Source organism: Balearica regulorum, chromosome 23 (assembly GCF_011004875.1).
Source record: "Balearica regulorum gibbericeps isolate bBalReg1 chromosome 23, bBalReg1.pri, whole genome shotgun sequence".
NCBI lineage: Eukaryota > Metazoa > Chordata > Aves > Gruiformes > Gruidae > Balearica > Balearica regulorum.
In genome coordinates, this window is record NC_046206.1 from 5,735,395 (window position 1) to 5,761,487 (window position 26,093).

General features: G+C 50.4%; 1 protein-coding gene across 9 annotated transcripts in view; it reads left to right on the forward strand.

The window, feature by feature from the left end:
* The window catches only part of SNX19 (sorting nexin 19), a 123,589-nt gene that overhangs the window by 425 nt on the left and 97,071 nt on the right, over nt 1–26,093 (forward strand). For 6 of the 9 annotated variants that reach the window (XM_075774835.1, XM_075774836.1, XM_075774838.1 and 3 more), the window contains exons 1-10: nt 96–1,812; nt 2,209–2,347; nt 3,058–3,158; nt 3,296–3,415; nt 3,698–3,828; nt 5,010–5,106; nt 5,395–5,566; nt 7,754–7,883; nt 20,250–20,434; nt 21,260–21,347. In XM_075774835.1, coding sequence (XP_075630950.1) covers nt 277–1,812; nt 2,209–2,347; nt 3,058–3,158; nt 3,296–3,415; nt 3,698–3,828; nt 5,010–5,106; nt 5,395–5,566; nt 7,754–7,883; nt 20,250–20,434; nt 21,260–21,347 — 2,699 coding nt within the window. In that variant the 5' untranslated portion in view covers nt 96–276. Of the gene's footprint in view, nt 1–95; nt 1,813–2,208; nt 2,348–3,057; nt 3,159–3,295; nt 3,416–3,697; nt 3,829–5,009; nt 5,107–5,394; nt 5,567–7,753; nt 7,884–20,249; nt 20,435–21,259; nt 21,348–22,028; nt 25,615–26,093 lie in introns of those variants that run through there. The other 3 variants (XM_075774842.1, XM_075774841.1, XM_075774844.1) reach the window with 3 other exon arrangements.

Sequence of the window (26,093 nt, forward strand, 5' to 3'; positions counted from 1 at the left end):
GGTGAGCCCCGGTGCCCAGTAAAGGAGACCGGTCTGTTGGGCTCTGGTGAGCCGCGGTCCCCGGTGAGGGGCCTGGTCTGTTGGGTTTGGGTACCTGGTAAAGGGCCTGGGTCTGTTGGGCTCTGGTGAGCCCTGGTGCCCTGTGAGGAACTTGATCGGTTGAGCCCTGGTGCCCGCTGAGGAGCCGAGTTGGTTTGGCCTGGAGAACCCCTGCTGTCTGGCTGTTCAGGCTGTGGTGGCTATTAGGGCAGTAGCCCCAGGGTGGCTCGCTCTGCCATGCCACGCCAGGGGCCATCAGGGGCCCGCCGGGCGCTGGTGGTGTTGGTGGCTGCGCTGGGCTGGCTGCTGGCCCTGCAGCTGCTGCTTGATCTGCGGGCGTTGGGACTGCTCTGTGGGGTGCTGGTGGCACTGGGTGGCTGGCTGGGCCCCCGTACTCTCAGCCCCCCTGGCCGGCGGCTGCGGTTGGAGCGCTTTGTCAGCTCTCTGCAGCCCATGCCTCACTGCCCGGCTCCTGAAGGGTGGCTGGAGAGGGAGATTGCCAGCACCGTCCACAAAGTTGTGCGGGACTTTGTCGCTTCCTGGTACCGCACCGTCAGCAGCGAGCCAGCCTTCGAGGCCGAGGTGGAGAAGGCTATGATGGGTCTGGCTGCTGAGCTGAGGCGGCGGATGGGGCGAGTGGACCGCCAAGCCCTGGCTCGCCGCCTCCTCCTCCTCTGCGGCCATCACTTGCAGAGCTACCTGCAGGCCCGTGAGGCCCTAAGGAGTGACCCAGAGGGTAGCCGGACCCTGTGGCAGGAGTACAGCCGGCTGGCAGGGCCCCATCCTGCCCTCCGTAGCCCAGCGGCCGAGGTGGGCTATGCCCGGGCTGCTGTGGAGAAGCTGCTGCAGGCGCTGGTGCCGCAGCCCCATCTGGAGACACGGACAGGACGCTTCGTGGTGGTGGAGCTGGTCACCTGCAATGTGCTGCTGCCTGCCATCAGGAAAATGGCTGATCCTGACTCGATCAACCTCCTGCTCATTGGGGCTTTCTCCAAAAAGACCCGGAGAGAGGAGCCACCCCTTGCACCCCCGGTGCCTGATTTCTTGCCCTTTATGGTGCAGACAGACACCAATCCTGCTGGGCTGCCCCCTTCCCCAAGGCCCATGGAGGTGCCTGGACGAGAGGCAGGGGCTGCTGGTGAGGAGGGAGAGGACCCAGCGAGCAGGCCGTGCCACACAGAGGAGCCCTTTCTCCGCCCACAAGCCCTGGGCTCTCTCTTCCCCTGCGAGGGTTTGGAGCTAGAGTCCCCCGCACCCGATGCAGGCCAGGACGTGGACCTGCTGGCACCGTCACCCGCGGGAGAATTCCTCGATGAACGCCTCCAGGACAACTCCACTGTGCTGGAGGGACCGGCTGCTTTGGAGGATGGTGTGGGGGACCTGGAGGAGGGCATTGCCACCAGCTCAGATGCTGGCCTGCTTCCCACCTCTGCTTTTGTGCTGAGCTCCTGCCCTGACATCCAGATCGACCCGGCAGTTGAGAAGGAAGAGGAAAGCCCAGCTGTGGCCAAGAAGGCCTCCTCACAGAGGCCCTCCAGCTTGGGGAAAGATCTGGGGGCAGCAGAGGGTCCACAGCAAAGCTCCCCAGACCCTGGGCAGGCTCTTCCCCCGCTCTCATCCTCTCCAACAGCTTCCATCAGCACCTTCAGCTTTGAGCCCCTCAGCAGCCCCGATGGGCCGGTTGTCATCCAGAACCTGCGGATAACCGGGACCATCACTGCCCGAGAGCACAGCGGGACTGGCTTCCACCCCTACACCCTGTACACCGTCAAGGTAAAGGTGACCCCCCTCTGCGAGGGGAGCACGGGCTAGTGTTTGGAGACAAGGATTAGTGCTGTGTGTGGCTCGACAGCAAGTTTTGTCTGGCAGCTGGGGAATATCAGGCACAGTGTTTTCCCTGTAGCTGTTCAGGTGTGGGATAGGGGTTCCTGCTCTTGGCCAAGAGTTGTGTGGGGCTGGTTGAGTCTTTTTTTATCCTGTTTTCACCACTCCCTTCATTGTGAGGGATCTGTGTGCTGTGCAGCCCCTGTTCCTCAGGAAGGGTTGATCTGAGGAATTGTTGGATGGGACCTCAATGGGCTCTGGGGACTGTGGGGCCAACAGGGACCACAGCACAGCAGGACTGTTTGGGGATCTGTAAGGATTATTGACTGTTGCCTTCCTCCTCAGTATGAGACAGCCCTGGAGGGTGAGAGCGCAGGCAGCCTTCAGCAAATGGCTTACCACACTGTGAACCGCCGTTACCGGGAGTTCCTCAACCTCCAGACCAGACTGGAGGAGAAACAGGAGCTCCGCAAGTTCCTGAAAAGTCAGTGCCTGCATTAACTTTCTGAGTAAATCCTTCTCCCTCTTGCCTCAGTCCATGCTCCTCTGAGGGTATCCTGCCCTGCCTGTGCAGAGGCCGGGTTGTTTGTGATGCCTCCATCCTCCAGCCTTCTGTGCAGAGCTGACTGGAGGAGAGATTTATTTCTTTTTGGCAGCAGATTCCAGTGTTTTGAAACATGCTTGTTCCAATTCAGATCACAAGGCTTGCTTTTGTAATTTTGTATCTTAACAGTAAATAGAAACACTGGTATCTGCAAGTGTCTTGTTTGCATACAAGAAAGTAGAGTAACATCTGTTAAACATAAGCTTTTAAAAGAAAACAGTGTTTCTTCTAATGCTACTTATGTGTAAAGCTTCATTGGATTTAGCATGTTCCCACATCTTCCTTTGGTTCTGACAGATCTGAGGGTTTGGCTGGAAAACTGTTGAGAATTTTTGGGCTCTGTGGATGATCTAGAGTCCTTGTGCTAAACTGATGTTCTTGCTTCTTTAGCATTAAAGGCACGGATGATAGGATATCAGCAGAATGCAAGTTCTGTATGGATTTAAGGTCCACTTCAGCCACCTTGGTTTGAGGGGCGTATTATCTTGGGCTGATGTGTGTAGTGGCAGTCTTAAGCATGAGAGCATTAAGATTTTAATACAACTGTTGTGGTTTTCTTGATCTTGCTGATGGGTTTGTTTCGTTTGTAGATATCAAAGGTCCAAAGAAACTGTTTCCTGATCTTCCATTTGGAAACATGGACAGTGATAAAGTGGAAGCCAGAAAAAGTCTGCTAGAATCTTTCTTGAAGGTGAGATGCTTGTGTGCCCCTGTGAGCTAGAGAGCAGTGCTCGGGACAGCTCTGTACTGACAGACAGTGGAGCACATCAAATCTTTCAACTGGGAAGTTGACTCAAAAAAGACCTAAAGCTACATCTTTCCTCGCAGCAATTGTGTGCGGTCCCTGAGATTGCAAACAGTGAGGAAGTGCAGGAGTTCCTCGCCCTGAACACTGATGCCAGGATTGCGTTTGTCAAGAAACCCTTCGTTGTCTCCAGGATAGACAAGGTAGAAAAGTGGGGAACTAGTTATCTGAACCACTTAGAACTGCACCTAGATGTGCCTCTTGGGCTTCAAAGTCTATGTTTATGGCTACTGCAGTAGTAGCCAGAAAGGTTGAACACTGTCTGTGTAGCTGGGCTCAGTTTGCCTGGAAAGCTAGGAAGAGTCAGAGTCTGTCTTAAAGAGCTTGGGGGTTATCGTAGAAAATAGAGCACAAGTCTGAAAACTCTTAGTTCGTGTTCGAGGAATAGGAATACATTCAATTGACAGCACTGCTGGCTTTTGCAGATCGTTGTCAATGCCATCGTGGACACCCTGAAGACGGCATTCCCCAGGTCAGAGCCCCAGAGCCCCACGGAGGATCTTAGTGAGTCTGAAGTGGATGGGAAACCTCAGACAGATGGGAAGAAGGCTAACAAGTAAGGGCTCCTTCAGCTTCCCCTATGCTTTATGCAGAACGTGGGCTTCGTAAGTAAGCTGACTCCATTGTAGGGAAGTACTGACTTGATGCTTGACATGTTGCTGTCGTACTGTAGCTAAATTGCTTGTGCTTCCATGTGCTGAGCAAGGGTACTTGAGTTCCTGTTTGGGTAAAGGATTTTCCAAGAATGCTGAGGTTTTCACAGAAGGTGAGTTTCTTCCTGAGGGAGCTGTGAGGTGGTGGCATTTACCAGCAAACACGTTGATGCTCCTGGAGAATTGCTTTCTAACCTTAAACATGTGCATGACCCATATACGTGGCGAGTTACTGCAGAATAGTTATAACTTGTCTACCTAAAGGTTTACTCCCTCTCCTATGTGTTGAACACGGTGGCATTCCACCTTGCCCAGCAAACTTACGAGTATTTATTTAGGAGTAGTGTTTAAGTTGCATGTAGGTTGCTCACCAAGTGTTTATGTGGCGTTGCTGGCGGTGACAAGCCCCATCATGCTAATCAGTGAGTCTTCCGCTGAAGAAGAGATCTTCTGCACGAATATGGCTTTTTTTCTGGAAAAATGATGTTTTGCTAGAAAAAGCTGCTTTGAACAAAAAGACCAACGAAAAAAAGGACAAGTTTTGAAGTGTCTTGGCTGAAAAGGACATTCCTTAATGATAAACAAGCAATTTTACAATTTGTCCCACAATCCCAAACGCCCTTTCATATCCTCCTTTCTGTGTGCGCGTTTTTATAATTGGATTTCACAATCCTGCTGAGTATGTCTCAGAGGCTTTTCTGAACATTTTTTCCTGTGTATGCTGCGGTGCTCATGCCTCACTGAACAGAAATGCCTACACCTACCTATATGTAAGCTTATATCTTAACATAGCTGCTGCAGAAGGTCTATGTATCTGGTGGATGGTGGAAAGCCTCGGCCAGGCCCCTGTGTAGTTGAGGAAAAGCGCTTTAATGCTTTTGTGGCATGGTTTTACTGCCACCTCTTAGTTATCCTGAGGGCAGATGCTTTTTTTTAATCACGTTAGGTCTAATCGGACTTCTTAGTGTGGGCAAGATAAGTCCTGGACAAAGATAGCTGGTCCAGGTTCTTGACTGAAGCTCAGGAGCTCACAGCTTGCAGGTTGCGGAGAAAACCCTGGCTGTGCCATGTCTTTCCTCTCCAGGTCCAGGCTGAGGTTCTCATCCAGTAAAATTGCTCCGGTGCTGAGTGCGAGTGAAGCACATGACAGGATCATCTACTCTATCAGGGAGGGCAGCGCTGTAAGTTCAGATCCCTCTTGCAATCCTTTTGTGATTCTAATCATTGCCCCGTTTGGATGCTGGCTTGGGATAATCCATGTGCACAAGGGTTGTGGCTGTTGCAGCCTTGTTCCTGCATGCCAGGTCTTTGCAGAAAGGCGATAAGCAGCCCTGGCTGTGCTGTTGGATAGAACAAGGTGCAAACCAGGTGGTGGGAGGCTGTCTGGGCAGTGGAGACCTTGAATATCTGTTCAACTCTGGCTGTGTGCAGCTCGATGCTGTGGTATTGATACACCGGTGCTTTTGTAGGTCACTGGCACCCTGTCGCTGGCTGCTATGGAGTCCTTCATCCAGAAGCAGGAGAAGCTGCTGGAGGCAATCCCCAGCAAAGCTCCTGAAGGTGAGGGAGGCAGAGAAGCTAAGGAAAGCTCCGTGCAGGAGGATATGGACGAGCTGGGGACACATCTGGACACAGACTCTGGTGAGCTCAGCCCCTCTGTTAGCAATTCAGCGTATCTCCCTTGGTATTGCAACAGCTCCGGCATCTGCAGGCTCAACTTAAAAAAAAAAAAAAAAAAATCCCTTGATTAAAGGGAAGGCAAACTGAGTTTTTCCAGTCCTGTTAGGTGATTACTCTGGTCTTTATTGGAAGCAAATTGAGTCTTGACTCAGTTGTGTTGCTGTAGATCTTCACCTTAGTGTACTCAGTACGGTTACTGCAGAAAGAAGTTTCTTAAGGACGCGCTGCTTAAACTGCCAATGTTGTAAAAGCAAGCTCTTAGAAACTGAAAAATGGCCAATTTACGGCTTCTTGGTAGTCTCAAGTTAACCTTGATATGTCCATATGTTATAAAAGGACCTTTTGAGATTCAGTTAAGTTCAGATAGATTTGGTGAGAATAGCAAATCTGTAATCCCAGATCAAGGAATGATGTTCCCTTTCTGATTAGAGATCCCTCCTCTAAAGCACAGGAGTGCTACGGCCTCTCAGAGCGGTTACAAGTTTATCCTGAAAGCGAGCAAAAATATGTTCTCTAATCTTCTTCTTGGAAGAGCTGAGTTGTATCAGCTGGAACTTTCCAAAAATTTCACTCCAGTGGTTCAAGTTTGGCAAGCTCTGACTGAAACCACGTGCTTGTGACAGGATAGGTCTGGTATTCTGAAACCTAGCCTGTGCTACCAGCTTTGCCTATAATCTTTGAACGCATGCCCACGTTTGTTTTGGGGCTGCTGGGGAGCAGGACTGGAATCGGAGGTCAGCGCTCTGCACAGAGCACAAGAGACACAGGCAGGCCAAGTTAACTGAACCCTTAAGGAAATTTAACATAAATGATGTCAAATGCCTGCAGGCCTGTGATGCTTCAGAGCCGAGACAGAGCAGGCTGGTCTGGCAGGGTAAGGGGAATGAATGTTTGGGGAGCAACTGGCTTAAAAAGGGAAACAGTGTCTGTATCTGCTTACTGGGTGACTTCTTGGAAGAGGTTGGCCAGCAGCTCTCTGAGGAAGGGGACTTGGATGCTATGGGAATAAACAGAGCTTGCTGACGATGCTCTTTGTGTGGAGTTATGGTGAAGCTAAACAGCCTGCTCCAGTTTTTTTGCACAGGGAAGTCAAGTCTCAAAGGGCAAAGCAAGTGAGGAGTAACTTGTGCATAGCCCGGAGCAAGAGGTGCCAAATGCAGTCACATACCCTGTCTTTTCCAAGTGAAATGGGCTGGAGTTAATTAGTCCAGCTCATCTGCAGCAGGGAGAGGAAGAGGGGAGGCGCTGGGGTCCAGAATCCCTCTCTTCTTTATCTCCGGCAGTAAATTGTGTGTGAACAGTCTCATGGGCTCTTTGTAGGCAGAGAGTGGCTGAAAGATCAGACATCAAGGAATGGCAGAGTAGGAGAAGCTGCTGTACAGGAGTGCTGGCTTAGTGGTTGTCTCAGGCAGGTTTGTGGTACATCACTAAACTTGTTCTGCGTAATACCTATGATATTTTGGGGCCAAGCAGCATAAAAGTAATCCTCTAGCAAGTAGGATGTATTTACGCTTTGAAAGCCTCCTGAGGATCAGACAGAGGTTTTGGTGTCCTAGGTCTGTGTCACCAGGGATATGTGGGCACATGTGTGGGTTTTTGTCTGACCTGATGCATCTGGTTTATCCAGATGTGGTTCATCCATCTTCCTGCTGAGACTTGGACCTACCACACGATGGCAGCCTGCAGACACTGACTGCAGTCTTGTGCCTGAAAAACTCTTTAAGTTGGAAGAGGGGAAATGTTGAAGACTATGTAAATAGTCTTCAGCAATGTACCTTTCTCCTGGCTACAGTCCCTGCCTTCTTTCTGACCTGTTTTGGGCACGCTGCCATCCCCATGGATGGACTGGGGTTTGATAATCCCCTGGCTGAACTGAGAAGGAGCTGGGTGCTCGGAGCAGCCACGTTCTGGTCTGGTGCATCCCTTGGTAGGAAGGCTGGGGCTGCTGGGATGAGAGTGGAAATGAAAGAGTGATCAGGTCAGGAGCCTGGGAGGACAGGCTCCCCAGGCTGCCTGTGCTGCAGCAGGTCATCAGGGTCAAGGTGGCTGTTGGGAGGGGGAAAAATGAGTTTTGGATGATGCTTTCTACCAGGTTTGCTTAGGTGTTGAGTTGGCTCCTTCATCTGACCCTCCTCTTCATCCTGGCAGACTCTGAGACAGCTTTGGCTGACCTGGCCCTGGATGTGCTTCGTCTGCTGCTGATGGATCACTGGAGCTGGCTGTGCACAGAGAACATCCAGAAGGTCTTCCACCTGCTCTTTGGAACACTCATTCAAAGGTAAGACCTCAGGGACCAACCTCACAGCTCTGCCTTTGGAGTTACAGTCTAAAATGGAGCTCTTGCCTGAATGCAGATAAATGCTTTCCATCTCATCAAACGACAAGGTTCTGTAAAGATGATGTCACATGTATGTAGAGGAAACACCTTGAAGATTTACACTAGGGGCTGTTTTCCCCGGTGCAGCAACGTAACTGGTGGGAAGCCCCTGTCCTTTAACGACAGGGGAAGGGAAGGATCTAGCCCTGGGAATGGGAGGCTTCTTGCCTCATGAAAGGGCAAGAGTGCCCAGCTCCTTGGCTCTCTAGGGAGAGACTGACCTCCTGGTCTCTCGCTGCCCAGGGGCTCAGATTGTCCTTTCTACAAAAGGAGAATAAACAGGCACAGGGAACAGTGACTTATCAAGTAACAGCTCGGAGCGCAGCCTCCCAGGGCCCTTGCTCTTGCTGGCGCACGCCTCGCTGATCTGCAGTGGGCCAGTAGTGCCTGTACCTTGGGCAGTGACCCACAGATGTGTTAGGAAAAGACATCCTTGCCAGCTGGTATGGTTTTTCTGGGGCCAGTGCCTCTGTGTGGTAAGGCGCTAGGCCAAGACACGCAGAGAGCATCGCTGTTTTCTTCTGTACGTGGCTGATTATCGCAAGCTGAGCATATGGTCTTTAGAGTAAAAGGAAAGCCTTCTCAGAAGGACTTTGGCTAGGGGGAGCCTCAGAGCAGTGCTTTTCCCACTCCTGTGCTCTTTTGTCCCTTGCAGGCATTCAAAGCCAGTGTGAGAATGTGCAGGGCAGCACATTGTAACAGAGCTGGTAATTTTAGCTGCCTTCAGCAGAGGTTGCTGAAGTGTTTTGAGGTCAGGGGCTGCTGGCCATCAGTCCCAGTCTGTTTCCTTGCGTGGGACAAGGTGGGTGTTGCTCCCATTTCTCCAAAATGGGCTCTGGTCTCTTGGGGAATGAGCTGGAACCCAATCCTTGTGTGTAAGCGCGGAGGTATGAAGGCTTGCATATGCACGTCATCACCTCCTATTAAGCTGTGTCCCAATTGCCCAGGGAGCCTGCAGCATGGACATGTGGCATTGGTATTTTCCACTAGAGAAGCTGTCATACGCACAGCACACGCCTGGCTCTGGAAGCTGGAGGAACTCAGCAAGTAGTGCTGGTGGAGCAGCATGAGGGTGAACGTGTTTGTAGCTGCAATGGGTCTGGGTGAGCCCACGTGTGCTGCAGGCAAACTTTTGGCTGGAGGTGATGTTGGAAAGTCCCGCAGCTCCTTGGTGTTGTGATCAGGACAAGGTGCAAATACAACCTCTTGAACTAACCCTGTGTTCCTGGGACTGCACATGTCCGTGCTGAAATCCACGTGTTGATGCTGGCTCTGCTCTTGTTCTGGGACTGTCAAGAGTCCGCAGGTCTGGTGTGAAGGGGACAGGGGAAGGAGTTGCACAGTGTGAACTGACCCGTTGCCAGGAGGAGGGTGTTGCTCATGGATTGCTGCAGGGGACGGTTTTCTCCCCTGTTTCTGCTGCTGTAATTGTCACCCCAACCCAGAAGGCCATGCTTGGCCAGTGCTTTGCTTTTCTGGAGGGGAAGAGTGTTAGGGTGGAGGTTCTCCTACCTCAAATCAAGGGTGGCAGATTTTTTAGAGGTTTTGGAAGCCCATGTGGAGGGCTGGGACTCAGCTTGCCATTGCACACTGTCTCTGGGCCACATGTGGCTGAGACTTGTACTCCTGACTGGCCCAGGTGGCCACTGCTGTCCCCAGCAGATCAGGAAGTCTCTAGCTCAGACCTGCTCCCTATCCAGGGATGCAGTGCGGATTTGGTGGCACTTCTCTTCCATTTAAGTATTTGCAACTTGATCACTGCTGGGCCAGACCTGGCACAGCCCTGGCACTGGCATTCTGGCTGGCACCTTTACAGGTGGAGAAAATACCAGAAGCTGTTCTGGGAGCATGTGCTATTCAAGGCATTGTTGCTCCCACCTCCGAGACGAGAGGCAGCAGATGGGCGCACATCCTGTCTCTAACTGTTGCTGGTTACAAAATACAACTAGGAATCATTGCTGCATGAGATGAGGTCCTTCTCTGTTGCCATCAGTGGCTGGGTTAGGTGGTGGGTGGTGGAAAGGAGGTGTCCTAGCAGTGCTTTGGGTGTTAGGAAGGGAGTTGCTGCTGGATACTCCTCTGGCAGCTTGTGTTTGGGGAGGAGTGTGCTGCTCCTGCTACCTTTGTGGATACTGCTGCTGCTCTGCACTGAGTGTGCCTCATCCCAGAGCAGAAGAATCGACAGAAAAACACCAAAAACAAGGTTCAGCTTCTCCAGAGAGCCACTCCCCCTCTCCTTTCTGGGTTTTCTCCCTTGGGCTTGCTGTGCCCATAGCATGCCCTGCGGTGACATCGAGTCACCGTACTGTTGCTGATTATGGGACCTCCCTAACCTTCTGTTTGCCGTTCTCTGCACAGAGCATCCCACCACGCTCCTCTTTCCCCTTTTCTCCATAGCTGAAATAGCTGGAGCCAGGCGTTATCTGTCTCCCCTGACTGTCAGTTTAATGGCAGCTGGGGAGAGGAAGGCTGTATGACCGAAAAAGGTATTGTTAAGTAAAAGGGAGGCCGCGTGTGCAAGCCCACATCCCTGCGGCACTTATCCCATTATGTAACAGAGTGATCCTTTTTTGGAGCCGAAAGGAGAGGCGGAGGGGCCGGGAGGCTCGCTGGGAGCGGGGACGACCCCGGGGCCGAGGATTGCTTCCAGCAGCCTCTCCGCATGCTGGGTCTCTGCCTGTAAACAAACCCGCTGCCCTGCTCTGGCTCTGCACCCCTCCTCTGTCTGGCTCTTGCTTCCCTCCCACGGGCTGGAAATGCAGATCCCCTCTCTTTCCTGGGGAGGCTGTAACAGGGACCTGTTTGCAAAGGGGAGTAGATGGGGCTATTCTGGGCTCTGGGGGTGTTTGGTGGAAGAGCTAAAAAGCATTTGGAGAATCCATGTGCTTTTTAGAGCCTCGTGAGTCAAAGCAGCATTAAAAATACACAGCAAGTGCATGAACAGCGCTGTGGCTGTGACCCTGCACCCTGCCCTCAGTCCATCCCCTGGTCAAGGGTCTGCCTGTGCTGCGATGAGCTGGGGGCAGCTGTGGAGCCAGGGTGGCAGCTGTTGATACCAACTCGCTGTGCCTTTCGGCTGCTGCTAGGGTTCTCCCAGGCCCACATCTGCTTCCCCTTCTGGAGGAGAGTCCCACTGGAGTGCCAGGATCCTGGAGATGGACCTGGGAGGATTTTTTAGCTGCAGATCCAGGTTCTGTATGCTTTTCCTAGCTCCTTCCTCTGCATCACAACAGAATGCCGTGGCAATGCGAACCTCCGAGCGGAGGGAAGGTGTCTCGGCACACCCCGGCTGTCTGCACCCTGTAACCTGAGTGGGGCTGGGGTGCAGAGTCCGTGCTGGGGCTCGGAAGCACCTGTGTGTATATAAAGGAGTGTGTGGACCTACGCAGGCAGCTTTGATGGTGTCATGTTCCACCAAGCACGAGTTAAAATAAATGTGAAGCATCCCTGCCTTACCCCACTTGGCTTGCTGTTCGCTTTGGGTCACTCTAGTGCTCCTCCAGGTTTTGTCCCCTGTCCCGTTGTGCCTCAGCGAAGCGGCCGTTTTGGGGGAGGTGATGTTACAGCCTGTGTGAGTTGTGGATGGAGAGCCAGGGATGCTTTGAGACTGCTCTCATAAAAGCCTGACTGTCATCTGTAATCAGTTCCTTGCAAGTTTTTCTAGCTCTGGTTCCCTTTACAAGGCTGGCTAGCTTTGGCTTGTTTTCCTTGTAGGGTTTCCTCTCTTGAGCTGGTTCTTCCAAGGTTTTAGCCACTGCTGAACTAGCATGGGAAAGGAAAGTCCATCTGAGCTCAGATTCACCCCTGAGCCGAATCTCAGGCCGTGGTCTTGTGGGGATGGACACTGAGCCCTGAGGTGGGAGCAGAGGAGAGAAGGGGCACTTGGGCAGTGCACAGGACAGGTTTTGAATATGTAAGCTAAAATGGGGCTGAGTGGTCCTAGGAAGGCTGTAGCAGCAAGGGGCTGTCTTTGATTTGAGGTGCTAGATCTTGCCAGGCCTTGCTGAGGATCAAGAGCTGGGCAAGGCCACAGAGACATGATAGTTTTCATCCTATAAGCAGTAGTTCTGGAGCATCTGAATTCTTGTTGCAGCGTAGATTTTTGGCAGTGGGTTCAGCCTGTTAGGGTTTGGATAAACAGTTTGGCTAGGTCCCGGTCTATAAAGCAAATGCCTTGATATAGGCAGCACTGCATTCCTATGGAAATGGTCTGGGCAAGGTATAGCTACGGCATGTGGAGGAAGCCAATGCTGCGCTCCGGGGTAGGTACAGGGAGGATGTGTTTGATGTGAACAGTGCTGCAGCCTGTACAGGCAGCTGGAGCCTGCAGGGCTGTGGGTTATTCTGGAATTTGACCTTTCCAACATTGTCCTGCATGTTCAGTGCATCTGTGATGGCAGATGCAAGGCTGGGGGGAGCAGGATGTGTCTCCCTGGCCCTCGAAGCGATCTCAGAGCTGGCTGCTATGGAGGTCGCTCCCTGCAGAGGTAAAAACCATGATCAGCAATAGAGCCTCTGGTCTCCAGGGCAACCGTTGCATTGTCCTGGCCTCTTCTCTGTCCTTTCCCGGCTCTCCGTGCCATCAAGTTTCGTGTCCCCCAGTCCCTGTTTCACTGTGTGCATTGAGGGGTAACAGTTCAGCAGTGTGGCTGGTTTCATTAGCCTTCACACCAGGGGCTCGCTCAGCTTCCAGCCCCACCAAGTGTTTCCACAGCCTGTGATTTTTATGGGGCGGCAAAGGGTCGTTGCGGCCAAGCCTGGGGTTCCTTCACGGTCCAGACATCTGCACTGGCCCAAAGGGGGCCACAGCTTGCTCTGTCGGCCCATCTCCCATTTCTCCTTCGGCAGGGATGTGGCACGGTGCCTGACATTGCACAAGATGGGTTCAGGTGGGCTGCTGCTGGGGTTTACCCCAGCGTGCAGCCCCAGGCTGCCCTTGCCTTCTTGCTGTCATCTTGGCTTTGGGGCTCTGCCAAAGCCTGTCGGTGTCAGGCCAGGTGTCACGGGCACTTGTGCAACCGCTGGTGTGAGTCAAGGAGCTCGCAGCTTCAGGGAGTTGCTTGTGGGGTGTTTCTCTTTTCTTCTGTTTTTTCTCTTCTTTTTTTTCCTTGATCTCTGTGCCAGCAGAACTGGCAAAAACAAAGACCCTTGGCAGCCTCCTCAGTCCTCTTGACTTGAAAGTGCCACCGGCATGTAGTGTTGCCTGACCCTCTTAAATGTCCCTGAGTAAACCTGCCCGCTTGGGCAGCCAAGCACCTGCAGCCCTGGGCGTGCTGGGAACGTGCTGCCCATGGGCAAGCAATTCTGCCCAGCCCTGGCCCTCTGGAGCCCCGCAGGGGCTGTTTCCGACAGCCGAGATGCTGAGCCAGACATCTCAGTGCTGGATTGCACCGGGGGTCAGTGCAAAGCCGGGCTGTATGATTGTCATCCAGTGTAGGGGGTATCCTGGGGCAGGACGTGGCTGTGCGTGGGCAGGCGTTGGCTGCGGAGGCTCCCCGTTTCCTCCCTGCCTTTTCTCTGAAAAAGACGTTGAAGCCGAGGGTTGGCTTGTGCTCTTCAAGCGCCGGGAGAAGCCGGGAGGGTTTATGCTAAAGCTGTTCCCAGTGTGGCTGTTCCCACGTTCCTTTGGCTGCATAGCTGGCAGGTAGCTTAACACTCCGGGCTTGGGCAGCACCTCCAAGTTTTGCTGGCAGAAATGAGCTGCCAGTTCTGCAGTGTCAGTGCAGCTGGAGCAACTGAATCCATTTGCTGTTCTGGCTTGTTACCTGGGGGAGCTGATTTGGGCACATTTAGTAAGGACCTTTGCAACCGTGGGTCGAGGGGCTCTGCTGGGCAGGCCCAGGTACGTGGGAGTGAAGGTCTTGTCTCTCCGTGGAGGTGCAAGTACGTACCCGAGCCTAAAAGCCAGCAACATTTTGTATCTGGGCGAACCAACCTTATGGCATCTTCTTCCTTGTCTCTGGATCTGGCTGTTTGTACTGTAGCTGCAAGGAGCAGTAGAAATCGCAGGCCTGTGGTATGTCAGCAAAAGCAATCTTTGGGACTGTGTGTGTCTTCGTGTGTGTATGTAAAGTAAATAAAAATCAACTTGGAAATGGGCCTTGATTCAGTTGTCTCCAAGCACCTGGAAATTTTGGATCCAGTTTTGAATCTCTGTCCCAAACAAAATTTTTTTTTCTTCTTCTAGAAGGAGCATTCTTCCAAAAACAGCCGCTAGAATGAAGCAAGCACTCTGTGCTTTGATAACAATTGCAACATTATTTTAACTGCATCTCTCTTTTTTCTTTTGACTCTATTTCAGCAATTAGATATGTGCCAACTTTTCTTCCAGATTGAAAATAAAACCCAGAAAACAAAACCCCAACAATTTCCTACTTTAAATAGAAGAGACAAAGAAGAAAAGGACTGAGAGGAAAAAATGTCTCCTTGTTGGTTTTAGTTTTCCCTGGCTTGTGAAGGGTTAATGGTGTTTTTATGTATTTTGATTCTGAAGTGGGCTAATGAAGCAATCTGCTCTGAGCAGGACCTGGCTGAGACAGCCTGGCCTCTCCCCGGGGCACCGCTGAGAGCTTAATTGGCTCAATAAATACTTGATGAAGATGTTATCGAAAGCCGAGATGCTTTGTTAAAAATCAAGGGGGTTTGGGGATGGTTTCTTTTAATCACGTAGCTTTCTTCCCCTTTTCTGAACCCCATGGTGTTGCAGGGGTATAACTTGCAGATATAACTTGAGAAAAGCAAAAACCACAGCAGAGCAGCTCGATTAATTCACCCAGGGTAAGGGGAGAAGATGTTAGAGCTGGAGCCCTTTGTGTTTAGGTGATTTTCTTTTTGCAGCAGGTGTGTTCTAGAGGAAGCGGTGCCCTGAATCTGAACACCAAGGTGTGTTTTCGTGCTTACAGGCAGAGGGGATGATCTGTTTTCCTCCTCTCTGCCTCACAGTAAAATATCCTTCATACCTACTTCTCACAGAGCTTTTCCAGCTCCACTTCTCACTGCCTGGATCAAGCAGGTAGAAAAAAATCCCACTGCCCTACGCTGGCAAGGTTTTGGCATAGGTAAGTCCAATCGGATGCAAATACTACCAACATGAACTCCCTGCAGCTTCATTTCTTTCTTGTGGTGCGACTGCCCTCGGAGCTGCGCTTGGGAGGTACGAGCCTGGCAAGACATTCTGTTTGAGGGGAAGGCACTCGGCCACGGGGCCGTTGCCTCGCTGGTCAAACACTTCATTACCGTGTGCTCAGGCAGGGGTACAGGACGTATTGTTCATAGCGTATACAATAGTAAACTTTTTATAGGGCAGCAGAAGAGGAACACTTCCAGTAAGCCGAGAAGGATAGTTTACTCTTTACGTGTGTGTCTTTGGCCAGAAGTTTAAAAGGACTCAGGATGCTTCGTATTCTTTGATTTATGGAGGACTTTTTCTTTTCTCTTTTCCTGCTTCCTTCCCCTGCGAAGGGTTTACCGATGGCCTGGACAAGTGTGGTTTTGCTTTGAAGGTGTTTGAGCCGAGCGTGCCAGCAGTCAGCTGCACGTGTTTCTGCTGGCGGCTGTGCAGGGAAGGTGGACCTGGGCTCAAGTAGCAGGTGCTAAAAGCCGAGCCTGGGGGCGAAAGCTCTCCATTTGTGTGTTTTCCATTCTTCTAACTGTGCCCGCTGCAGCTGTTTCTCTTGGTTTTACAAGCTTTGCTCAGAAATGTTTTACAGTCAAAGCGTTGAAATGTTGCTTTTTCTGAGCCTTTGAGCTAAGGATATTCTTGTGGTTTGAGGCACAGCTTGGGGAGGAATTTGGGGGACGAGCACTGCAAAGGGACGGATGGCCCGGTGATTTAAGTACCAGCCTTTCTTGATTTCTTAAGTCAGATGTTTGAATGCCTTGTGCATTTCCAGATGTCGCTTTTTTTTCTTAGATCCTTTTCATTGCCTTGGTCTCACGGGCCTTTTTGGAGCTGCTGGTTAGCCATGCCGTGTTAACTGACCTCAGGGAAACGGAGGCCTCATTCTGGGGTGCAGAGCAGTAGATGTTGAGCTGGACTTGCTACTGTTATGCCCACCTCATCTATACTTACAGAGCTATCTGCATTTATATAGCTAAAGCAGACTAGTAGAAGCTTCCTCATCTCTGTCGTCTTCCTAACGTGGCCTTTCTTTTTCCAGACTAAGCAAATCCAACCTGTCCAACCTTTACTTGCTGTGCTGAGCTCCCTCTATCTGTAGGTGAACCTTCTGTCCACTTAAGTGGATATCCAGCTCACAGGAGCCAGGTAAAACCGAGTCCATACGCTGTGTTTTGCCTCTTCCTGACTCTTAGTCTGTCTTTACTATATGCTGCTCTGTCTTAGCAGCCCTTGTTGCTTCTAGGTGCCAGAGGAGGGCCAAGGTATGTATCCCCCAGGCCTTGTGTTTCATTCCCAGGGCGTTTCTGCCGTTCCTGTCTTAATGGATCCCTTCAGCTGACCTTGGAGTTCCAGCTTAAGCCATGGCATTAAATCAGCTCTTTTTTAGCAGCCATTTCATTCCTCCATCAGCAGCTATTTCAAACAGAGGGTCCTTACAGCATGGACGAGTTATGCACCTCCAGACTAACGTCCAGGACATCGTAGCCTTTGCAGTCTGTCTCTTTGCATTGGGCATTATCGAAGCACTTGAACGTCTGAGCCCAGGAGGTCACTTTATTTCTGGTCTCAGCTAAAGCGTAAGGAGATGGTTCAGTGATGGGTTTGTTTTTCTTTCTTATTAAGGCTATTTCTTCATGAAATAGCAGAATGGAAATAGTAACTCCTCAGCCATCTGAAAAAAAAGAAGTCTATTTGTGTTTCTTGCTGGTTTTATTTCTACCTGGGAGCAGGCGTGTGTGTGCTTTCCATGTGGCACAAGGATCTCTAATGCTTAGTCCTTTAATAGTATGAAAAATCATCTGTGATCTGCTGGTCAAGGTCAGCTTTGGACCAGCACATATTTGGAGTTCCTGTGTCAGAAGTGTGAGCTGCTAATCCCGATCTAGCAAGTCTGCTTGATGGAAAGGTCAATTTGCCGTAGAAATCTGGGTTCTACTTGGGTAGGATTTTTCAGTAAAGCTTGGCGTGACACCCACCAAGTTACAACTGCAGTTGTAAGAGCTGAGGAGTTACTTTGCTACTCGCCATTTAATAACTGTTGCTCATGCGTGCCCCTGCGTGCATTGTGCAAATGCAGTGTCCGTCCCCCAAAGTGGGTGTTGGTGGTGACTTAAGAGGTGTGGGTTGAAAGTAGGGAGGAAAAGGTGGGTTACTCTGTTTTGATATTTTCTTTTGGAGTATCTCAGAGTATCAGCTGCTCTCCCAGGCAGGATGCTGAGCCAGATGGACCAGTCTTGACAGTTCTTCTCTTCCCAGGATGGGTCCCCACACTAATAGACTGGCAAAAAGGGATGTAGAGCACAGTGACTTTAGTCCTCCTTCTATTACACCTAGCTTTGGTTTCACTTTCTTCTTTCTTGTCCCCTTTCCTATCTAATTTCTCTTTTTTGGTATGCTCTGTGGTTTTGGGTATGTCTTCTCCCTTTTCTAGCCGTGAGGATCTCACTGTCTGAGCACCATGTGACGGAGCAAGTTGGCTTCTTCTCAGGAGCTTGCATGGAGTTGTAGCCGGCGTCAGCGCAGGTGGGGCAAAATTGATGGAGCTGTTCTCAGATCCTTCTCAAAGCGGAAAGCAGTGAGCTGCCAGATTAAGTAAAAAAAAATTAAAAAAAATCCATCAACGGTGTTTTGCAACTGTGGGAACCAAGACCTGTAAGCACTCACATAATCGCAATCTGTGCACACATGATCAGATTTATAGATGTTACTTCTAGGCCTTATTGCCTAGTTCTGGTGGTTTTATGAAAATAAACGAGCTAGAAATGGTAGGTTGTTTGTATGGGACCTCTCAGCATTTGTCAGCTCTCGATCTGCTCTTGAACTGTCTGGAAACGTGTACTGTCTTCTCTAAGTTCAGCTTTGCTTGACTTTTTTTTTGCTATTTTAGGAACATTCCTAAGAAACAGAAAGCTTGTTCTTTGCTTTAAAGGATGGTAAGTGACTATTGTTGAGGTGAATTTCAAGTCAATGTTCAGTCTGATCTCCCTAGATTCCTGGTTGTACTGTTTGCAGCTCTGTCCCCAAGTCTCTGAACTTCTGTTGCTTGTCAAACATTTTCTCAATTAGGAAAGCAGGTTGTATAAGAAAACATGTTAATGAAAAACTATGTTAATGAAAGCTCTTGCCCCAGAGGAGCCACAGTTCAACACTTTTTAATTTGGTTGGGGATGGCTGGAGGGTTTAACATGATCCAGGGTGTTAAACTCTACTGATGGCTGGAGATAAAAACTCTTTTAAGCAATTGTATTTCAAACAAGGCCTTTTCCCAGGCAGGAATGTGCTGTGACATTTTGTCCTCTAAGACAGGTAGAAGCTAGGCTTTGGATCTCTGGCACTACGTTGTACCAACATCAGTACTCAGGGTCCCTGGTGAGGCCGAGTGTAAAGGCCATGTCTCCCCATTTCCAGTACCGTTACTGGGATCACCAGGAGCGTTGACCGTGCTCCAGTAAGACCATGCCCTGAGGCATAGCAGGTCTTACTGCTGCACCAAGGCTTGTTTTCAGGTTTTTTAATGGCCTTTCCTTTTGCAGCTGGTCTCTCCTAGGTGTGCATCCTTAAAGACCTGCAGGTAGGCACCTTGTTCCGTGCTGAAGAAGGGAGCATCACGTTGCAGCCCTGGTCCCGATGATGGCTACCTGCCATTCCTTTGCCCCGGTTACCTTTAGGTGTTGCTATTCCTGACTCTCCACTCACGTTGTTCCAGTTGCATGGGGAAAGACGCCCTTGGCCCAAATGCCTCGCCTGAGAAGAATGCAGACAGTCTGGCAGAGCGCAGGTTAAATAAAGTTTGCCTTGGCAGGGCCCATGCTCTTGGATGTACTATGAGCTGCCGGGGCGTAGTGGTGACGGAATTGCAAGCACGAACACCAGCTGCCAAGAGGAACGGGTCTCCTGGCCCTGCTTGCGGACTCTTCTCCTCTGGGACTCTTGAAGTACTGGCGAAATCACAAGCCTTCTCCCAACCCCAACCCTGTGCCGATGCTCCCCTCTTTCCTCCGGAGCCTCCTGCTAATGAGGATGGTGGCAGCAGGCTATTGCCATCGGTGCTGTGCCTCTGAGTCCTGATCTTGCTAAATTGATGGGGACCCTCCTGTTGGTCTCTGTGCCATCAGGGATTCGTCCACAGCCTCTCCCTGTTCTGGGGGGGGGAAAGATTTTGGGCAGTGGCGAGTTTTGGCTGATGGCTGTGGATTTTGCTATTACACTGGGAAGTGATTTCATGTCTAGGAAAGAGGGTCTGCCTGATTGATTTAGAAACTTTCCCTGGCCAGCGCTTGGGTGGTGTGGACACATCTCCCCTGTGCAGGCTGCAAACGCCTCTGAGCCCTTTCATGGAGCAGCATTCCCGTGGCCTCAGGATTTGCAGGTCGTTACTGTATAAAGGGCACAGTCTTGGCCCGGCAAGGAGGGCTGACCAGCAGTTCTGTTGGCAGGTACCTAATTTTCCTTTTAATAGGTGTGCAGCGCGGGGTTTTGGATGGAAGGTGACGATGATTTCACTACCTGCCATCAGTGGATGGAGCAGGGCTGGGCAGCAGGGAAGCAGGAGGATGAGAGGAGTGCGAAGCAGCAGGATATTTGTGCCTTGCCGTCCTGGGAGCATGCGTTTTCGCCTCCAGGCGAGACACCCTTGACACTTTTGGTAGCAGAGGGACTGAGGAGAGGAGCGCTGGTTGTTGGAACATGCTCATGTCCTTTCAGTCAGTCATGGGGGTTGTTTTAGAGTTAAAACACTAGTTTTGGTGGTTCTTCCAGCTCTGTCTTGACTTGTGCATGGCCATAACTTAGGAGGTTAAGGCCAGTCATATCCTTTAGCTGTGTTCCCTTTAGAGACCAGTTAGTCATTTGGTTTCCTGCGGGCAGCAGGGCGATGGAGCATTTCATGGTTTTCGCTTTTCCTCTGTGACCTTACGTATGCGTTTCTGCCTGTAAGATAGGGAACATACATCTATTTCTGATGCATGGGAAACTCAGCTAATTATACTTGTGAAAACGTTTAAGGTGTAGACTTGGAAACTTTATTACCTTACACAGCAAGCTGATTTTCCCCTCCAGGGCTTCTGATCAGCAGAAGGCTCCTGAGTTGGTACCAAGCCTGACTTTTCCTGACCTTTCTCTCTTTCTCTTTCTCCCTGTGCCCGCAGGTGGCTGGAAGTCCAGGTGGTTAACCTGACCTGCACCCAGCGTTGGGTCCAGTACCTCCAGTTGCTACAGGAATCCATCTGGCCTGGAGGAGTTTTACCAGCAGTGCCTAAACCAGCCAGGACAGAGGAACAGAAGAAAGCAGCAGCAGAGCAGGCCCTGCAGAGCCTGATGGGGATCTTGCCCAGTAAGTGTGTCCCAGAGATGTCAGCTGCCCTTGAGAAAAGAGCAGTGGGGGAGGCTGGGGAACCCTCCAGTGCGTTGGGATCTTTAGAAACGTGATTAAACACAGAGATGGAGCGTGCTCGTGCCAAGGCACTGGGAAACGTTCATGACCTTTGAGGTTTGACTGGTTTCCTGCAAGCAAAAACCACAATTTCCCAGTTCTAGATAGTTTGCGTAAGTATTCAGGGAGCAGTGCAGCTCAGGGAGAAAGGACACGTATCTTGGTGATTCCCAGATGCAGACTGACCGTGTACTCTGTGCTTAGTGCTGGTGCTGCCCTTCAAACAAGGTAGGGCTCAGGAAAGCCAGCGCCATGCCTTGCTCCCGCCTGCTGCCAAATGGTACTGTTGCTAAGAAGAGTCTTAAGGCAAAGCCTTTGGCCTCTTGCTCTAAAGAGTGGCTTTTCCACTGGACTGAAATCACGAGCCCAGCTGCACTGGATTCCCCTCTCTTGAAGTTTGACACGGGGACCTTTGACATTAAAGCAGCTGCTGCCTAATCCATGTGAGTGCAGTCTGAACTTTTAACTCCTTGCTGCAGAGTAAGAGGCCCTTACTATCCTTTGGGGAGGAAAAAGCGCTACCAGTATATGCCCTTCCAGGCTGGAATGCTTTCCTGGCATTTGGTCCTGTCCCTGGCTGTTTTCTTGTGTGGTAATGATGGCCATGAGATGTCTCAGGCTCAGAGCACCATCACAAACCTGAATTAGTACCCACCAGCAGAAGACCAACCCCGTCTTACTACCATGGAAACATGCAGTTTCTAAAGCTGTCTCTGACGTTGACAGATGTGATCCAAGAAATCCTTGGAACCAGTAAATGTCGGATGAGCTGGAGTCTGGTATTGGAGTCCCTGGGCCAGCCTGTGATAAACAGGTATGTGGATTATAGTCCCTTTACCCTGATGGCCTTTGTGTTGGGACTTGTAAGCTACGCTCAGGGCTTTGCTGTGAGATTCACGCTGCCAGCTTCTTGGCCCAGAATGTATCTGGCTAATTTTCCTATAGACTTACGCTACCAAAGGGCGTCTGGCTTGCTTGTTATGGAGATGCATGTCTAGGACCTTGATCTGGCTGGAGATTGAGCCAGTCTTAGTTATGTTGTTGGGCCTGCTTAGTTTGTGGATGTCAGGGGACTGTCAGAGGAAACAACAAACAAAACCAGGATTTGGTTTTGGTTTTAGAGGAGCTTAGGCAGCTGCATATATGTGTAGATAGTGGTTTTTCTGGTTACCCATCTCCGTGCATTTGGACAGCAATGTTTTTGTGATTAACTGCAGAGAAATGCTTGTGCCACCTCACTCCAGGAGATGCATTTGTGTTTTCTGTGCTGCTCAGCAGTGTCAAACACCCACTGGTTTGGGGGGGGTGAAAAAAAAAAAAAACCTGAACCATCCCTTAAAACATTTCTTCTAGGATGCGAGATCTCTTGTCTTTCCCCCGATAGCAGTAACAATATTTCTTCCTTGCGTGAGCTTTGGCTTCTGCGTGTCTGGAGCTGATCTCCCAGCTCTGCTGTGCCCTGACCAGCCTAAGCTTTGTCTTTTTTCCATTTCAGGCACCTGGTTTTCTGCCTCTTGGACATTCTGCTGGAATTCTTGGTTCTGAAGGGCTCCAGCAATGAGCTTGAGACTGCAGCTGTTGTGCTGTCTGCTTCTAGTGGCCTGGAGAAAGCAGGCATTTCAGCACATTAACCAGGGCTGGTGTAGCCAGCAGTGGAGGAGAGAAGCAGCCGCCGGCATGGGATGATTTGATTTTTCAGTGTTTACTGAACATGTCTGGGAGCTTCTTGTAAAGAATTTTTCCAGGCAGTGCTAAACAAGGCTGCTTCCAGGCTTCTCCGTTTTGGCTGAGTGATGGATTAAACCCAGTATCAGGGACTGAAGATGCTTTTCTGCCATGTAGTGTCTGTTCTGTTGCTGACCTGATGGAGAGCCTGGAGTGAAGATGCCTGACCTCTGCAGAGCTGGATGATCTGAGAAGGATAGCAGGCTGTCCACAAACCCTGTTGTCTCGTCCCATGTTTCTGAACATCTCTAACACCCAAAGGCAGACAGCATGTAAGATTTGTCTTTAGGGCCTCAGGCTGTGCCTGGCACTGCAATGCAGAGACTTGTCGTCATGCTATCTTGTTGATAGGTGTTTCTTCAGGACGGGTGAAGGGAGGACCAAGTGCTGTCCCTGTTCTCTAAGCAGCCTGCCCTGTGCCTATGCCACGCCATCCATTTAACCAGGAGGAAGATGAGGAGAGAACGGAGCATGGAGATGCGATGATGGCCCTGAAGTCAGTGTTGGGGACCCATCCTCACTGCATGGATAAGTGGGAGGTTGAAAGTGGTGCAGAAATCAAAGCTGCTGTCCTGCCTTAGGGACAAAGATCCTGCTGCCACTGCTGACATGGTCTTGTTCTGGCATCTTTTGCTGCCTGAACTGTAGGATGCCAGTAGGGTAGACTGCAGTCCTGGAAAAGAGAACCAGGCTAAAGAGGAATGGTAGCTTAGTTGGACTTCAGGATTACCATGTGTTTTGCCTACTGAGTCACCTTTTAGTCCCAGAGGCTGTCACCTGGAAGGCAGAGGAGAAAAGGCGCTGGAGGGTGACACAGGGCAAGCAAAGCCACTGCCACACAAAAGTGGTTGTCTTTTGTGCCCAAGAGGAATACCAGACCCATGCCATGGCCAGCCAGTGCGTTAGCCCACAGCAGTGTGCTTGTGAGCACCACCTAAGCTCTGTTGTTGATTGCTGTGTCACCATGCTTTGGTTTACTACGCCTGCTATGGTAACAGCTGTGTGTAGAGGGCTCTAGCTAGCTTGTCAGGTGACAATGTCCAGTGCCACCCAGCACAGAGTGGCATGTTGACCTAGCAGCTGCTTTTCCGGGTTATCTGAGACTTGAGTGGTTTTGCCTAGCTGTCAGACTTGTGACAGGGCAGATGGACACGGAGAATGTGCACCAGCAGACCAGTTTGGTGTTATTTCCTGAGAGAAACGTGAACCGACCGATGTTGGACTTTGCTGATCGAGGGAATGCTGCTCCTGGTGTTCTCCACAGATTAAAGCACTTAGAGGAGACCTTGCAAGAGGGAAGCATGCAGGATCTCAGCTAGTGTCTGTGTTAGAGTACCAAACTGTGTGTTTCATATAGCCTTTTCTTTCTTGGAGCTGGATACTCTGTGGCGTGTTGGAGAGACGGTCGTGTAACTCCAACATGTGTACTACTGAAAGTAGAGACTCTGCTCTTTCCAGAGGCAGCTGCTTAAGAATGGACATGCAACAGTGTGCGCTTCTCTGTTCTTCTGTTGTTTGTGTGCAAATAGAGGGAAGAACTAGCTTGCTGCCAGCAAGTATGTTTTTAGGGAGCTCCAAGGACATCCCAAGGCTAAGCAGAATCCAATATAATGAAGCCAAGTGGTTTTGCATTGTTTATTGGGCAAAGAGATGGACAATTTTCTGTACGGGATAATCCCAAATGGCCAAGCAGCAGGTTGGGAAGCAGGACTCCTTAAGCACAATATCTGTTTGGAGCAGCCGCTTCACTCTGTCCTTCACTGCCAGGGTTCTGTTTCCCTTCCCTCTGCTTCTCCTTCTGTTGACTACATGAGCTGTCTTGAGGAGTGAGAGAAGGAGCCATCGGCCAGGGATGGTGCAACCTTGCCCTGTTGTGCTCAGTGGCTTCCCAGATGCTCTTGGTGCACTTGCTTGCTATTGCTTCTCCATTAATTTTATGGGCTTGGAGCTCCAAGACTGTAATGTGTCATTGATTAGGGATATCATTAAGAGACTGTTTGCTGGGAAAGATCATTCAGAGAGGGACTGGGTCTATCTAGCACAGTCCTTACAGATACTGGATGGGACATTGGAAGGACAAGCTTACGCTTCTCCTTTGCCAGGAAGCCCTAGCATGTCTGCCATTAACCCTGACTTCTAACATTATGTGAGACACAATATTCATGTCTCCCATTGGAAATGATTTGCCATGTCCACTGGTGGGTTCCAAGGAGCATAGTGTGAGAGCTGGTGCTTTGCTGGGACGGTGTGACAGTGACTTGCGGTTGTAGCAAACAACTGCTTGGTCTGTGCATCCTCTGCACCTTTCACACGGGGAGCCTGCGCTTTGCAGACTTGCTCACGTGGCCATGTAGCAATGTCTCCTCTGTGTTTACGTGAGAGGAGCTGGGGCAGAGAGATGAAGTAGGTTTACTTGCATGTGCTCTTAAATCAGCAGCAGAGTTGGAACAGACCCCCAGGAGTCTGGATTGAAAGATCTTTGTTTTAATCTCCAGAACCTGCTTTCTTTTCTTACAGTGAGGAAAACAGAAACCAGGGTTGCCGGAGCCCTTTCTCATGCTCTTACTGGCTAGGCTTCAAACTCCCGTTCTCTTCTTCATAGATCTTAGTCCATTCTCACAGCTGAGGTGAAGCTGCCCTGGAACAGCGTAGGGATAAGTAGCCCCTCTCTGTATCTTATTGTTAAGGAATACAAAATCCAATAAAAAGTTCAGCTTTTTTTCTAATGTCAGTTCTTTACCTCACTGTAATTGTTAGATTAAATTGAGCACGATGCTGGCAAAGGCAAACTTCAGCATTCAGGTGGGCTGAAAGTTTATTTCTATTGAGTTAAGGCTAAAAATACCACTTTAGTAAAACAAGCAAGGCCAACAAAAAACATTTAACTTGCTCTGTGTGTCATGCTCCCAGCAAGCTCCCTTTTTCTGCAGGAATTTGTGCAGAAGGCTCGAGCCACCTCTTGCTAAAGGGAGGGTGGTGAGAGCGGCCGGATTTGATGTCAGGAAAAAGCTGCAGGCTTCTGTCACGTTGGGTATAGAGCAGTACATGGTTCAGGTGGGGGGTGCTCAGCTCTTTAGGGCCTACTGGCCATACACAGTTGGAAAGCAGCACCGTAAGCTAAATAGCAGGTTTTGTGTTGAGCCAGAGCTTCTTTTTAGATTGTTTTCAGGAAACACGTGTGCTGCCACTCCCTGACATTTCCTGTGTTCAGACCCCTGGATTGACCATTCGAGTCTGCGTAGGAGAGCGCTGTCTTGAAAACCTAGTTTGTTGTTAAATGGGGAGCAAACCGGTGCTCCCAACTTCTTGTAATTTGTGTCTGACTCTGTATACAATAATACTCAGTTTCAAACTTGTTTCTGTGTTTGGGTTTAAAACTTGCCTTTGCTGAGAAAACTGCCTGCAAGACAGCCCTTGGGAAGGGAAGAGCAAGTAGGGGAGAGGCAAGAAAGCCTGGGTGGGAGTGGGAATAGGGGAGCAGGCATCTCCCCAAGTGTCCCAAAATGCCTGGCAATGGCTCTGAGCCAGTGGGACTGCTCAGACATGGGAAAGACCAAAGTTCTCAGCAGCTTGGTCAGAAATAAGAACAGTTTTCCCATCTCTGGTAGCATCAGCATTGTTTCTTTCTCCCTGACAAGCAAACTTCTTGATTTGGGCTTTCCAGGGAGTGTAAAACCAGAGAAGCAATGTGGAGATCTTTGGCCTTTCTCCTGGAAGAAAGCGAAAGATGCCCAGAGAAGAGAAGCAGGGGTTGTGCAGGCCCATCTCCACATCCCTGAACTTAGGAAATTCACCTTGATAGCAGTCCTGGAGGAGGAAAGTTGGTAAGCTATAC